Raw genomic sequence first — 12,587 nt, 5'->3', positions numbered from 1 at the left:
AAGGGCTGCTGAGACCCCTGTGGAAGGGCCGTGGTGATGGCATGTGTTGCAGGGATCTTGGCAGCTGGTAGCCACCAGTGAGGCAAATTAAATGAGCAGAGCTAACACAAACCAGTGTTTTCAAAGTAGAGACAGTTCCATCCCAGCCGAACTTCATACTTGAACCTGATGAGACTTCCATAAAGGGCACATTTGAGAGGCCAGCAGCAAAACCAATTTATAACTCGCAGCCTGAGACTGCACAATCATGGCAGTGGCTCCTCACAGCTAATTTGAGCCAATTAATTAGATTATAGACTAAATTTGAAACATCATCCTATGCCGAGAAAATTATCTTTTTATGAGATGATGATTAAAAAATGACTATCAGTAACTCTTAGATCACTGATGCTGGAATTAATTATCAAAGGCAAAGGACAGTAATGGATTATATTTCTGAGACATAATGATGTTCTGCATGTCATTAGTGTATTTATCTCAGGGCTGATAAAGACCTTGTAGAAACCCATGTTTGCTGGCTGTGCGTGTCCAGGCACTAGCTGGCCTGACGGGCCTGTGCAGTGTCTTGTCGGCGGTGCCTGCCCTCTGCAGGTCTCCCGTGAATGCTCTCCACAGCGGGTGCTCAGGCTGCAGAGGAAACCTGGCAGGAAGGGAAGAGCAGACAGGAAGTCAACAGACCTGGATTCAGGGTGTTAACACCACCACCCCCTCCCCGAGCACCTTGCATACCCTGTGATCCTTGACCCGCACTTAAGCACCCACATCAATTTCCTTCCTCCAAGAAACGGGATGGCAGACACATCCCATGTTGTTGTTGTTTCAAGTTTTATTTAAGTAATCTCTACACCCGATGTGGGGTCCGAACTCACGACCTCAAGATCAAGAGTCACATGCTCTTCCTACAGGCGCCCCCCACACTGTTCCTTTCTCAGCATGCCTGGTCCCCAAAGTGTCTTGGGGCCCACAGCGATCATCCTTGTGTTAGACCAGAGCTCAGGTGTGGTGGCATAGCCGCTCAGAGATAGACAGACCCAGGAGTCCAGTCACGGGATAGGGTCTGGGTGCTCTCCTGGCTCCCCCAGCCCCGTTGCCTTGAAACAACAGTCCTAGGAGGTCTGGGGACTTCTAGGAGCGAAGAGTCTCTGAGGTTCCCTGCAAAGACCCTTTCCCAAAACAGGCACCCCCGACTGGCTCCGAGCAAAAGCCCTGTTCTGCACCTCTGTCTCCAACTCGGCCCCAGTTCTGGGTGATGCTGTGTCCAAACTTCAGCCACAGCCAAGTCCAAGGTGGACGTGGGACATTCCTGGACAGACTCTGGAGTGGCAAGGGCTCAGCCAGGAATTCACAGGCCTACACTGAGTGTCCCTCCACCCCAGGCCCTTTCTGGCTCCACAGGAAAGGCAGATTTTAAACACGGGGTTTGGTCTTACCTGCTTCTCTCTCTCTTGGGGATGAGAACTGGCTCCACACTCAGGATCTGGGGCCTGGGGAAGGGGGCAAGGGGCTCACCTTGCTTCCTGTGCCTTCCTGTGTGTTGAGCAGGGTCTTGGAGAGCGAGGAAGGCCGCAGGGAGTACCTGGCCTTCCCCACCAGCAAGAGCCCTGGGGCAGGCCAGAAGGGACGCAAGGACCTACTGAAGGGCAACGGCAGGCGCATCGACTACATGCTGTATGCAGAGGAGGGGCTGTGCCCAGACTGGAAGGCTGTGAGTCTGGGGCGAGCCGGGTGGCCTGGCCATGCCTGTAGATAGGGGACCCTTGCCCTGCACCCCTCAGCACGGTGCTGTCCTCTGAAAACAAGATTGGTCTGTCCCAGAGACCCTGAGGCCCACGTGATGCTCCCACCCCTCTGTCTCCAGGAAGATCCTGGCCAGCTCCAGCCCCCACCCCCTGCAGCCCCATTCCTGCCCTCCAGGCCCCTCCTTTGCAGGATACCCTCTGGATCTAATAGGGATGCTTCTCCCCAACAGGAGGTGGAAGAATTCAGTTTTATCACCCAGCTGTCTGGCCTGACCGACCACCTTCCTGTGGCCATGCGGCTGATGGTGTCCACAGGGGAGGAGGAGGCATAGACAAGCCACGTCATTCCGAGCAGTGGGGCCTCTGCCAGCCCTTTGAGCCGCAGCACCTCTCTGGCCATGTCCCCTCCAGCGAGCACCCCCGGTGCTGGAGGAGGAGGGCAGGGACCTGGGGGGAGCCTCGGTCAGTCCCAGGTGAGCTGCAACCAGCGCCGCCCTGCACCTCTGAGCACTCACCGTGGACAGAGGAGTCAGGCTGGCCTTGGGAGCCGCAGCTGCCCAACAGTGCCATTCTTTCGAAACGTGATTTTCTACAAATCTACAGCACAACCTAGTTTGTAACCCGGGAGTTAGTATGAGAACCGGGTTTCTGTACTCTTTGTATCTCTTCTCAAGCTTCGTCCAGGGTTCATTATTTTTGTCTGCTGCCCTGTCGTCTCGCATGCCTGCACCCTCGCATGCACGCTGCCCGCATGTCACGTGCCACGCCGTAGCCACACAGACCCCTCACTAGGGCCTCACCCAAGGCCAAACTCCAAACACGATCAGAACCAGCCAAAGAAGCATTCCTGGGCACAGGGCCGCCAGCTCCTGCCTCCAGTCCTTCCGGCTAGTGAGCAGGGACCCGTGAGGGCTGTGTCCACTTACCAGCAAGCCCAGGCTCTTCCCAGGGTCTTGCATTCAAGGGCGATTACATTTTAAAAAGAAAAACAGAAGAAGTTAAGAAAACCACCCTTCACTTTAGAGGGTCTGCAAACCATGAGGGAGAACACTGCTCGGGCTCCCCTCTCCCAGGCAACCAGTGCCCCAGAGGCTCCCCCAAGAGACTTCAAAGTGGGCAAAGGGAATCTGAGAAGAGATATCACTTTTTCACAGGAAGAAGGGGCGGGGGGGGGGGGCTTCAGGTTTTCCAAATGATAGATTTATAGCTTCTCTTCTGTCAAAACCAATGCATCCTCTTCTTTCTGCCTGATCCCATTTCTCTTCTGGACACCTCTCTGGTTTGGGACCAAGCTTTCCCTGGCTGAGCTCAGGAACTGTCTGCCTGTCTCTGGGTGAGGCTGCAGCTCTGTCCTCCCAGGCCCATCCTTGAAAAGTGACCCAGGGGCCCTGGATGAAGGGGCAGGAAGCCAAGGTGCAAACTGGCCTATCCCCTCACCCTCATCAGTTGTGGAGGCTGGGGGTGAAGGCCAGGGGCCACTGCTTGCCTGGGGCAGTGAGTGGTACCGGTTGGCATCCAGGCCCGTAGATGCCCACTCTGCCACCGTGTGACCAAGGCCAGCCCTGGGTACCTGGGCAGAACATGGCAGAGTTGGCAGGTGAGGTCCGCAGCTCCCCACTCCACGGCAGCACTGCCTCTGCCCACCTGCCTTTTCAAACACACCTGGGGGTGTTCCCCACGGTCATGCATGGGAGGGCGGTGCCTGTTTCCCGGTGTAAGGACCCTCCAACTCGGAGGACTGTTCTTGACAAACCCCCCTGGTCTCCCCTCCTTAAAGCGCCCTGACCTTGTGCCCACCTGGCTCAGAGCCAGCTCTGCCCAGCAAGGCTGGGGAGTGCACCAGGACCCTTCGAATACTAGAAGCCTCCTGGTGCCGGCACGCTGACGGTGTGCCTTGTCACCCACTTGAGCTACACGAGGGGCCAAGCAGCCAGCCAGAGGCAGGCCCTGTGCTGGAGGAGGACACTGCTGAGAACCAAACACACAGGGGCACTGGTTTGTCCAGGGCAGTGTCTGGGCTGAGAGCTTTGCTGCCAGGAACATTCCCTGACCAAGCCCCCAGCCAGAAGGGGCTGCTCACCACTGACCGCACACTCCCACCTGGGCTCTCTGCTGTGCCTCTCCTCCGAGGGCCTGGCCTTCAGGGCCCTGACTAGGCTTCATGGGGTCAGGGGGCCCCCCACTCCCAGGAGCAGCCAGGATCTCTGCTCACACAGGCAGGGCCCAACTGAACATGCTCGACTCCTGGATGGCTGGGACTGAGCCAAGACCCCCAGACTTCGAGTCAGCTATGTCCAGGAGAACAGGAGAGACAGAGGCCAGGATTCCTGAGCAGAGAAACTCCAGCCCAGCCTCCATCCCTCCAAGGAGCCACCTCCCTCCCAGGGCAGCTCTATGGGAGCCACGGCACAGGGGCACATGCTTCTCTCCCTACTCACAGGGCGGCCTTAGGCAAGTCATACCTCCCCGTGCCTCGGTCATTTCCTGTCCTAACAAGGTTGCCTCTGCCCAGCCTGGCCCTGGCACCTGGAGCCGGGCCAGCCTGCGTCCCACCTCCCCTCACATTTCCCTCTGGCGCAGCCTCAGCACTGAGGCCACCACTGCCCAACCACACGTTTCATCAAGGCTGTGGACTCCTAGGACCATGCACAAGCCAGACTTTTCCATTTTGATTTTTTTAAAAAGAAAATACTACCAGGATCTCAGATTCTGTGGCATCTAGGCCTAGGAGGGGTGGACAGGGGTCATCCAAATCCCCACCCAAGGCCCCATGCCTGCCCCAGGCCCGGCCTCCTCCAGAGAAGCCAGGAGGCAGGGGTCAGCTTCGGAAGGAAACGGTCATTTCCATTTGTCCAAACCACCTTGAGTTTTAAGTATGAATATTAACCTTGATGCTTTTTAACTATTGTATTAACTTGCTGAGATTTAGAAATACTGTTTTAAAAAAGAAAAAAAAAAACCAATTTTTTAATTTCTGTATTTTTTTCTGTATTGTATCCTCATGGGACATTAGGGGTTTTATATGGTAAGCACACCTAAGGTTTTGGTAAAAATATTATCAAATATATATCCAGACGATTCTTCCCTAGAAGAAAAACAATCTTTACACTTGATAAAATATTTTGAAAAGAGAGGTGTTTTTTCCCTTTATTGGTGCTGAACGGAAGGATGGATAATAAGAAAATAAAACTGTGAGGCTCAAGACTGGCATTCTCTTATTTGAGGGACAAGCGGGGGCCAGGCTGTGCGGGGCCCGCCTTTCCTGCCTCCCCTCCGCAGCATGGCTAAGTCTGCCCTAAACCGCCAGAAAACCAGGCCACCTGGGCTCCTACCATCTTCTTGTTCCCTCTGGGAACGAAAGGCACCCTGAGTGGGGAGAAGCAAGGCTGGGTCCTCCTCAGGACTCTCTGGTTTTCCCCAGCAAAGCAAGGACCAGGCTGGGGTGGGGTGGCTACATAGTGCCCATCTGCCCCAGGCCTCCAAGGCGGCGGCAGGTCCTTTTGCTAGAATGGGGTCACACAGGAAAAGGCTTTACCTCCTGGCTCCTCCTCCTGATGGCTGGTTTGCTGGGTCTGCATCTCAGGAAATGCTTTGAGACCACCTCTTCCCTATCCTCTGAGCAGCAGCCTGATGTCCAGGTCTCAAGCCTCAGCCACCTGCGGATGCGGCACACCGAGGCCAGACACTTATGGATATACCTGGGTAACGTCACCCAACACAAGGACGGCCCTGCCAGGCCCAGGACCTAGCCACAAGTCAGCATCTCTGCCTCTAGAAGCCCCTCCCAGCTGGAGCCAGACAGGAGGGACCCAGAATTCCCAAGTAGAGGCCAGGCCGGCTCCCGCACGGACAGCACATCCACCCCGGCTCTGCACAGCTGAGAGCACACAACCCGCCCGGCCCGGCCAGCTCCCAACACAGGGACACTGCCACGTGAGAGTTTTCTGAGCACTTCAGAACCACGGCAGGCTCCAAATTCAGTCAGCAGCTCGTGCTGCCCCTCAAACCCAAAGCGAGGAACTGGAGATGCAAAAACGCAACAGGGAAGAGGGCTCCTCTGAGCCCAGAGGTCTAACTGGGCCCTGAAAAGAGAGGGGCCTTCACGCCATTTAGAGCCCAGAGCCCTCGGGCCACTTTATTTCTCAACAAGTGAGGGTCAACACCCGTCTTCCACGGTGTCTGAGAGTGTGAAATCCATGGTGACATCTCCGGTGTGGGGGTGGAACTCCACGGTGTAGCTGACGGCCCGAGGGCTGCCCCGCGGCGCCCTGCAGTCCGGGGTGGTGAAGAAGTACACGGCCTGCTTACAGTGCGGGTTCCAGCAACAGTCTTCCTATAGGAGCAACAAGAAGGCAGTGAGGGTTCCTGGCACCGGACCCCCTCCTGGTCGTCTCCAGCCCGGGCGACTCGCAGCAAAAAGCTGCTGTTCAGGGCCAGGTGACCCGGGGCCGCCTGTTCCAGGGACACCCAGAGCAGTGCCAGCTCTCGGGGCTGGTCTGCTCTGGGACTCACGCAAACAGCACTACCTTGTCCTCTGCAGGCTTCAGGAGGCCGGTGCTGACAGTGCTGTCCGGGGTCAGGTGGTATTCCATCCACAGGACGGCCCCGTGGCTCCTCCCAGGCCTGGGGGTAGGGGGATGTTGGGCCAAAGACAAACAGCCACGCAAGAGATAGATAGGCAGAGCCACAGCTTCCCTCTGCCTTCCAGAAATCTCTGATCTTTCCTTCCTGCCAGGTCCGGAGACTGCTAATACCACCTGGCTAAAGGCCACTTGGTAAAACGCTGAGCAAAAAGAACAACCCAGAGCCCTGCTTGCTCCCTGCAGCCTGGCCAAGCACTTAGAGGAACCATGGGGCCAGGGTGTGTCCTCAGGGAAGCAATGAAGGGAGCTGGAGCTGGACGGCCCAACTGTGCCTCACAATAGGCAGCCCTTACCAATTCCTAACCTGCTTTCATTCCCAGCAGAGTTCAGGGAAAATGGCCCAATGAGTAACTATAGCAACCAAAAAATCACGTTTCTCTACACCTCTGATCGTCATGACGCTGAGCTCAAAGGGAGCTGCAGATGTGGGGGGCTGTGCAAAGCCCACGTTGGTTCTCCCTCTCTACCTGCACACACTCAGGGGCTGTGGGGACCTGCTACAGACTCAGGGCCACTTTGGACCAGGAAGGGCGAGGCCCAGACAAGGAGGTGATCCCACCCACATGAAAGCAGCCGAAGTAAGGGCTGAGTCACCTGGGCAATAACTAGACAGAAAGCAGGCCCCTACCATCTCTTCCCCCACTTGCTGCACCCTGGAAGCTGTTCTCACCTCCTTAGCTCGATGGAGCCCTCAGCACGGAGCGGGTGCAGGGGGACCGGGTGCCGAAAATCAAAGGTCAGGATCTGCTGGGGCTCAGACAAGCGTCGGCATGGGTATTCCCACAGCGGGTGGGGCTCGGCCTCCTTGCTTTCCCTGAAGTCCAGGGCACGCTGAGAAGGTTAAGGGGTGTGTGTGTGTGTGTGTGTGTAGAAACAGACACAGAGCTGACAGTCTAGGGAAAAGGGGCTCATGTCCAGTCTCCATGGTCTAGGTCCGTGGTCCTTCACCTCCTTGGCCCAGGTCCCTCAGAGTAACTGCTGCAGTAGGTTCCTGGGGCAGCGGGTCCTCACAGAAAAGACCACAGGCACCTGGATTAGACCAGCTGCCTTCTCCATTCCCTGCTAACGTGTAAAAGTGTCTCCTCAGCGAGTCACTTCACCTAAGCCTCATTATCTCTCTATTAAAATGAGATGACAGTGCCCATCATATGAGCTACCCTGAGGACCAAATATCTGCACTGGTTAAGAAAATTTAAAAAAACCAAACATCTGGCACTTGGACACTTGCCCATTCACTGACCCTTCCTGAGCACTATACCAGCCAGGTCACCAGACATGAGGGTACCAGTCTAGAGGGAGACAGGAGTCACAGTGCCTGGAGACACTAGCCTCCAGCTGAGAACGGGGCTGGGCAGGGAAGCTTCCCCACAGGTGTTCTCTAGGCTGCTGACTGAAGGTGACACAAGAGTTGGCGGCAAAGAGAGTGTATAAAGCCAAGCAGTGAGGGGGCGCAAGGTGCAGCCCAAAGGGCAGGGGTGATGGGTGGGGTAAGAAACTGGGCCAGACTCAGGATCTACAGGTTCACTTGCACTGTGTAAAGTGGGAGGGGCAGGATGCTGTGGCCGCACGGAGTGGGTGGGTGGGACACTGCAGGGAGGAACGGTGGCCCCACCTACCTTAATCATGTCATCCATGATGTGCACATCAAAGCCTTCGCAGTCACCACAGGGACTCCGGATCCTCCACAGGTCCTGTGAGGAAGGCACAGCCCTTGTCGACACCCAGCTGGGGATGGACATCAAAGGTTCTGTAGGACAGCACACTGGCATCCACACCCACCCAGAGACACGGAAGCATGGTGACAAGTGCTCAAGAAGGATCAGTGAAACCGGGCTGGGGGTGCCCCAGCCCCAAAGTGAGGCACACCTTGCTGCTCCCACACACTTGGAAGAGACCCCAAACTTGAAGGGGCTCAGAGATATCAAGGATCCAGGATGGTCATTCAAATCTGCCCAAGTCTCACATGAGCCCAAGTCCACTCCTACAGGGGGCAATCGGCCAGAGCCACTGGGATGGGGTTTCTTTGGGAAGAAATCTATAAACTAGTCCCTGAGGCTCTGCATCTATGAACAGAAAACGAGGACAATGGAAGGGACCAGAAGTGCACGCAGGCCAACCAATTCTGTGTCCCATTTCCAGGATACATGCCTGGGAATGAGCGTCGTTCCCACAATCCCTCCCAGGCCATGAAAGCCAGAACTCCTGTGGAATCTCATCAGGTAAATCAACAACATGGAAGATATGCCCAGAAAATAAGTGACAGAGCCACTGAGCTGCCAATGGATGCTGTTGCTCTTATCAAAGAAATATCAAAGGAGGGTCACTCTACTTCTCAGGTTGAAAGCATTTCAAAATCCTTTCAGAAGAAACGCCTTTCCCAAAACCACTTTGTGACTGGTTCTGCTTTGATGAGAAAATTAAAACGAAGCTTTTCAATTTTTTCTTGCATAAAGAAGCTGACTTTCCATCTCAAAATGCTTTTAACAACTGGCGCATCAGCTCTTAGTAAGAGCAGAGCAAGCCGCACAGCATGTCTTCTGAAACTCTTCATTTATATTTTTTAAATTATTCTGATAAGGGATAACTGTAAAATGACAACACACAGCCACTTCCATTTCATATGCCAGATTACCGCACTTGTACAAAGGCAAGCCTTTTCCATTCAACCCTGCAGTGAGCTGATACAGAAACGCACAGACTCCTATCGTCAGGACTCACACTGCTCCATCTGCACCCAAGGTCTCTGCAAGAACACAAGGCCCCCCGCCTCCCACCCCTTCTGCAACAATGTCGGGGTGGCCTACCCTGAACTCCACGACCACAGCGTGCAGCGAGGCAACCTGAGGCAGCACCACAGCGCCAGGCCCCAGATGCTGGTCCACGGCAGTCCGCACGTACCAGAAGTACAGGTTGTGCCACGGCAGCAGGCTGGTGGCAAAGAATGGCTCGCCCAGGAGGAGAGAGACCTGGCAATCAAGGCAAGAGGCAGGACCAAGGCGTCAGAATGATCCAGCTAAAGAGCGAAGGCAGGTTACAAGTTTTGTGGGAAGCATGGAAATAAAAAGACATTCACTCACTCACTCACTCAGTCACCAACAAGCATGCCAGGTCTGCACTTGCCCTGAAGGACACAAAGATGAGAAGCAGACATGAGCCCTGCCCTCAGGAGCGCAGAGGGGAAGAGGGAACAGACAGGGCTGGGGCCATCCTTGTACAGCGCAGTAAGCTCTGACAAATAGAGGCGAGGAAGGGATATGTGGAGGGACCCCAGAGGGAACAGCATCAGGAAGGGCTTCCTGAATGGTATCCTGTAGGTAGATCGCCACTCATAGCTTATCATGACAAACTGTTATCAGTGCTCCTCTAGCAGGTTTCCTCACTAGGTTTTCAGCACCACGGAAGTGGGGACACTGGCAGCACAGTACCCCAGCACCCTGCAAAGTACCTGGCCCTGAGCAGATGGTCAGTAAATGTTTGCCAAGTAAATGAACAAACGCATGACTAGGAGCCAGAAAAGCAGAGGACAGAGGATTCTAATGGAGGGATGCAAGGGCAAAAGCACCGGAATGAGAGCAAGGCCCTTCAGGAGCTTGTTACATGAGCAAACAGGATAGAACTGGTAAAGGGTGAAGCCACAGAAATGGAGAGGAGCAAGGTAGCCTAAAGCAGGTGATGACAGGTCAAGGGGACTGGACTCTTTCCTGGAGGTAAGAGGGGATCTCTAAGTGCTTTCATCAGGGGTTCAAAATGAGAAGGAATGTGTTTTAGAAAGAGCCCTCTGACAATCATGAAGCATGTGGAGATACCACCCACAGGGAGCATGGGCACAGGAGAGGACTTGGCTGAGTACTACAATGGTCCAAGCAAGGAGCAGGGACTGCACAGAAGGAAGGACGGGGAGATGTGGCAGATGCTGAGGAAAAAGGGCACCCAGGGGTGGGCCCCAGCAGATGGGCATCAAGGCAGGGGCCGGTCTGAGACGACATCTGGGTATCCAGCTGAGGTAAGGACGATGCACAAGGAAAGGAAATATTGAAGACAGAAAAGAGCTGGCCCTGCAACACTGGAACAAGGCAAGAATGCCTTGTCTCATCCCTTCTAGTCACCACTCTAGTGACCTGGCGGCTCGCCAGTGCGCCACTATCAGTGGCTTACAGAACCGGAGTACTTTTTTAACCCTCATCTATGAGAAGGACAAAAAAAAGTGCAACTTGTACTGAATGTTCAGACAGCGGCATTCATTGCAGCCAAAAAGTAGAAACAACCCAAGTGTCCATGGTCTATCCACGGCATGGAATATTCTTCAGCAGTAAAAAGAAATGTAGTACTGATTTATGCTACAATGTGGATGAACCTTGAAAGTAGCCAGTCACAAACAGACCACACATATATAATTCCATTTATGTGAAATGTCCAGAATCTAAAAATCCCTGGACAAAGATTGGGTGTTGCCTGGAGGCTGGGAGGATGGGGGCGAATGGGAAGTGACTGCTAATGTGCACAGGGTTTCATTTTAGGTGATGAAAATGTTCTCAAACAAATTGTAGTGATGATTGTATGACCTTATGAATATACTAAATCACTGAATTTCACATTTTAAGTGGGTGAATTGTATGATATGTGAATTATATCTCAAAAACACTCTTAAAAAAAAAAGGCATGGGGGAAAAAATGCGCAAAAGAATAGCTATGTCACCAGACTAGACATGGAACAGCTAAGGAGCACATGGAAAGGTGTTCAACATCACTAGTCACTAGGCAAATACAAATCAAAACTATGAGACATTACTACACACCCGCTAAAATGACCGTAATAAAAATGACAGTACAAAGTATTGATAAAGATACAGAAAAATTGGAACTTTCATACATGTTACTAGTGGGGATGTAAAATGGTACAGCTGCTTTGGACAACAGTGTAGCAGTACCCAGCAATTCCAAGCTTACGCATCTAAGAGAATTAAAAACATATATCCTCACAAACACATATATCGATGCTCACAGCAGCAGTGGGGCACCTGGCTGGCTCGGTCAGAAGGGCATGGGACTCTTGATCTCGGGGTCATGATTTGGAGCCCCACGCTGGGCACAGAGATTAATTGAATAAATAAAAATTTTAAACGCATTTAAATTAAAAGATCTAGCTGCATCATTTCCCTCCTAAAACTAAAGAAAAAGAAAAAGAAATGTTCACAGCAGCATTATTTTAAAGGCCAAAAATGGTTTCTGAAACAATCCAAAATATCCACAACAGGGGACTGGAGAAACAAAACGCAGCACAGCATACTATTCAGCATTAAAAAGGAACAAAGTCCCAGCATATTCGACAACACGGATGAACCTCAAAGACATGACCAGTGAAAGAAGCCCAACACTAAAGACCACATATCGTGTTATTCCACTTACATGAAATGCCCAGAAAAGACAAATTTAAAGACAGAAACCAGATCGGTGCATGCCTGAGGCTAGGGGCTAGGTGATGGAAATGCTCGAAAACAAGAATGTGCAATAGTTATACAACTCTTCAAATTTACTAAAAATCATGGAATTGCACATTTGAAATGGGTTAATTTTATGGTATGTCAATTCTCAGTAAAGCTGTTAAAAAAAAAAAGTTGGCAAAGCAAGATGATCGATTCCAGCTTGAAGGGCCTGTGCCGTATGTAAGGGAAGCTACCCAGTTGCACTTGGACATAAGAGATTTGCTGACCCAGCTTTGGCGGCCAAAGATTCCCTTATGGGGAAAGGACCTGATCGCCAGAGAGGAGACACAGAGGGAGAGGAGACAAGGAGAAAGCACCAAGAAACATTGCTACGGGAAGGATTGAGTGAAGGAACAGAAACCTGTGAGAAGCTGAGAAAGAGCAGCTAGAAAGATAAAAACCTGGAAAAAGCAGTCTCTCCTTCTTTAAAGATTTTGAGAGAGAGAGAGAGAGAGAGAGAGAGCACGAGCAGCAGGAGAGGCAGAAAGAGAGAGAGAACCTTAAGGATTCTCCAGGAGGGCGGGACTTGACTCCATGACCCTGAGATCACGACCTTTGCCAAAACCAGCCACCCAGATGCCCCTAAAAAAAGCAGTCTCTTAAGGACCTGAAACAAAATGTGTTAAGAAGGCCTCTGTGTCATGAGGGTCCAGGAGGCTGGTGAGAGGAAATGTGTGGGAAGACTGTGTTTAGTTTCTCAGGTCACTAAGGGGTGGGAGTAA

The 12,587-nt window shown here is 52.8% G+C and overlaps 2 protein-coding genes across 6 annotated transcripts in view; one reads left to right on the top strand and one right to left on the bottom strand.

Annotated features, from left to right (window-relative positions):
• Window positions 1–4,941, top strand: part of SMPD3 (sphingomyelin phosphodiesterase 3) — a 79,658-nt gene extending 74,717 nt beyond the window's left edge. For both annotated transcript variants that reach the window (XM_045815051.2, XM_045815053.2), the window contains exons 8-9: window positions 1,543–1,705; window positions 1,970–4,941. In XM_045815051.2, the coding sequence (XP_045671007.2) occupies window positions 1,543–1,705; window positions 1,970–2,071 (265 nt within the window). In that variant the 3' untranslated portion in view covers window positions 2,072–4,941. The remainder of the gene's footprint in view (window positions 1–1,542; window positions 1,706–1,969) is intronic.
• A 906-nt stretch (window positions 4,942–5,847) lies between these two features.
• The window catches only part of PRMT7 (protein arginine methyltransferase 7), a 44,588-nt gene continuing 37,848 nt past the window's right edge, over window positions 5,848–12,587 (bottom strand). For all 4 annotated transcript variants that reach the window (XM_045815049.2, XM_087870520.1, XM_087870521.1 and 1 more), the window contains 5 exons: window positions 9,187–9,348; window positions 7,999–8,073; window positions 7,053–7,213; window positions 6,266–6,362; window positions 5,848–6,072 (listed from right to left, as the gene is read on the bottom strand). In XM_045815049.2, the coding sequence (XP_045671005.1) occupies window positions 5,896–6,072; window positions 6,266–6,362; window positions 7,053–7,213; window positions 7,999–8,073; window positions 9,187–9,348 (672 nt within the window). In that variant the 3' untranslated portion in view covers window positions 5,848–5,895. The remainder of the gene's footprint in view (window positions 6,073–6,265; window positions 6,363–7,052; window positions 7,214–7,998; window positions 8,074–9,186; window positions 9,349–12,587) is intronic.

This window comes from Ursus americanus, chromosome 21, assembly GCF_024610735.1.
Source record: "Ursus americanus isolate L20-20 chromosome 21, mUrsAme1.1.p, whole genome shotgun sequence".
Lineage (NCBI taxonomy): Eukaryota > Metazoa > Chordata > Mammalia > Carnivora > Ursidae > Ursus > Ursus americanus.
This window is presented reverse-complemented; position numbering and strand designations above follow the sequence as displayed.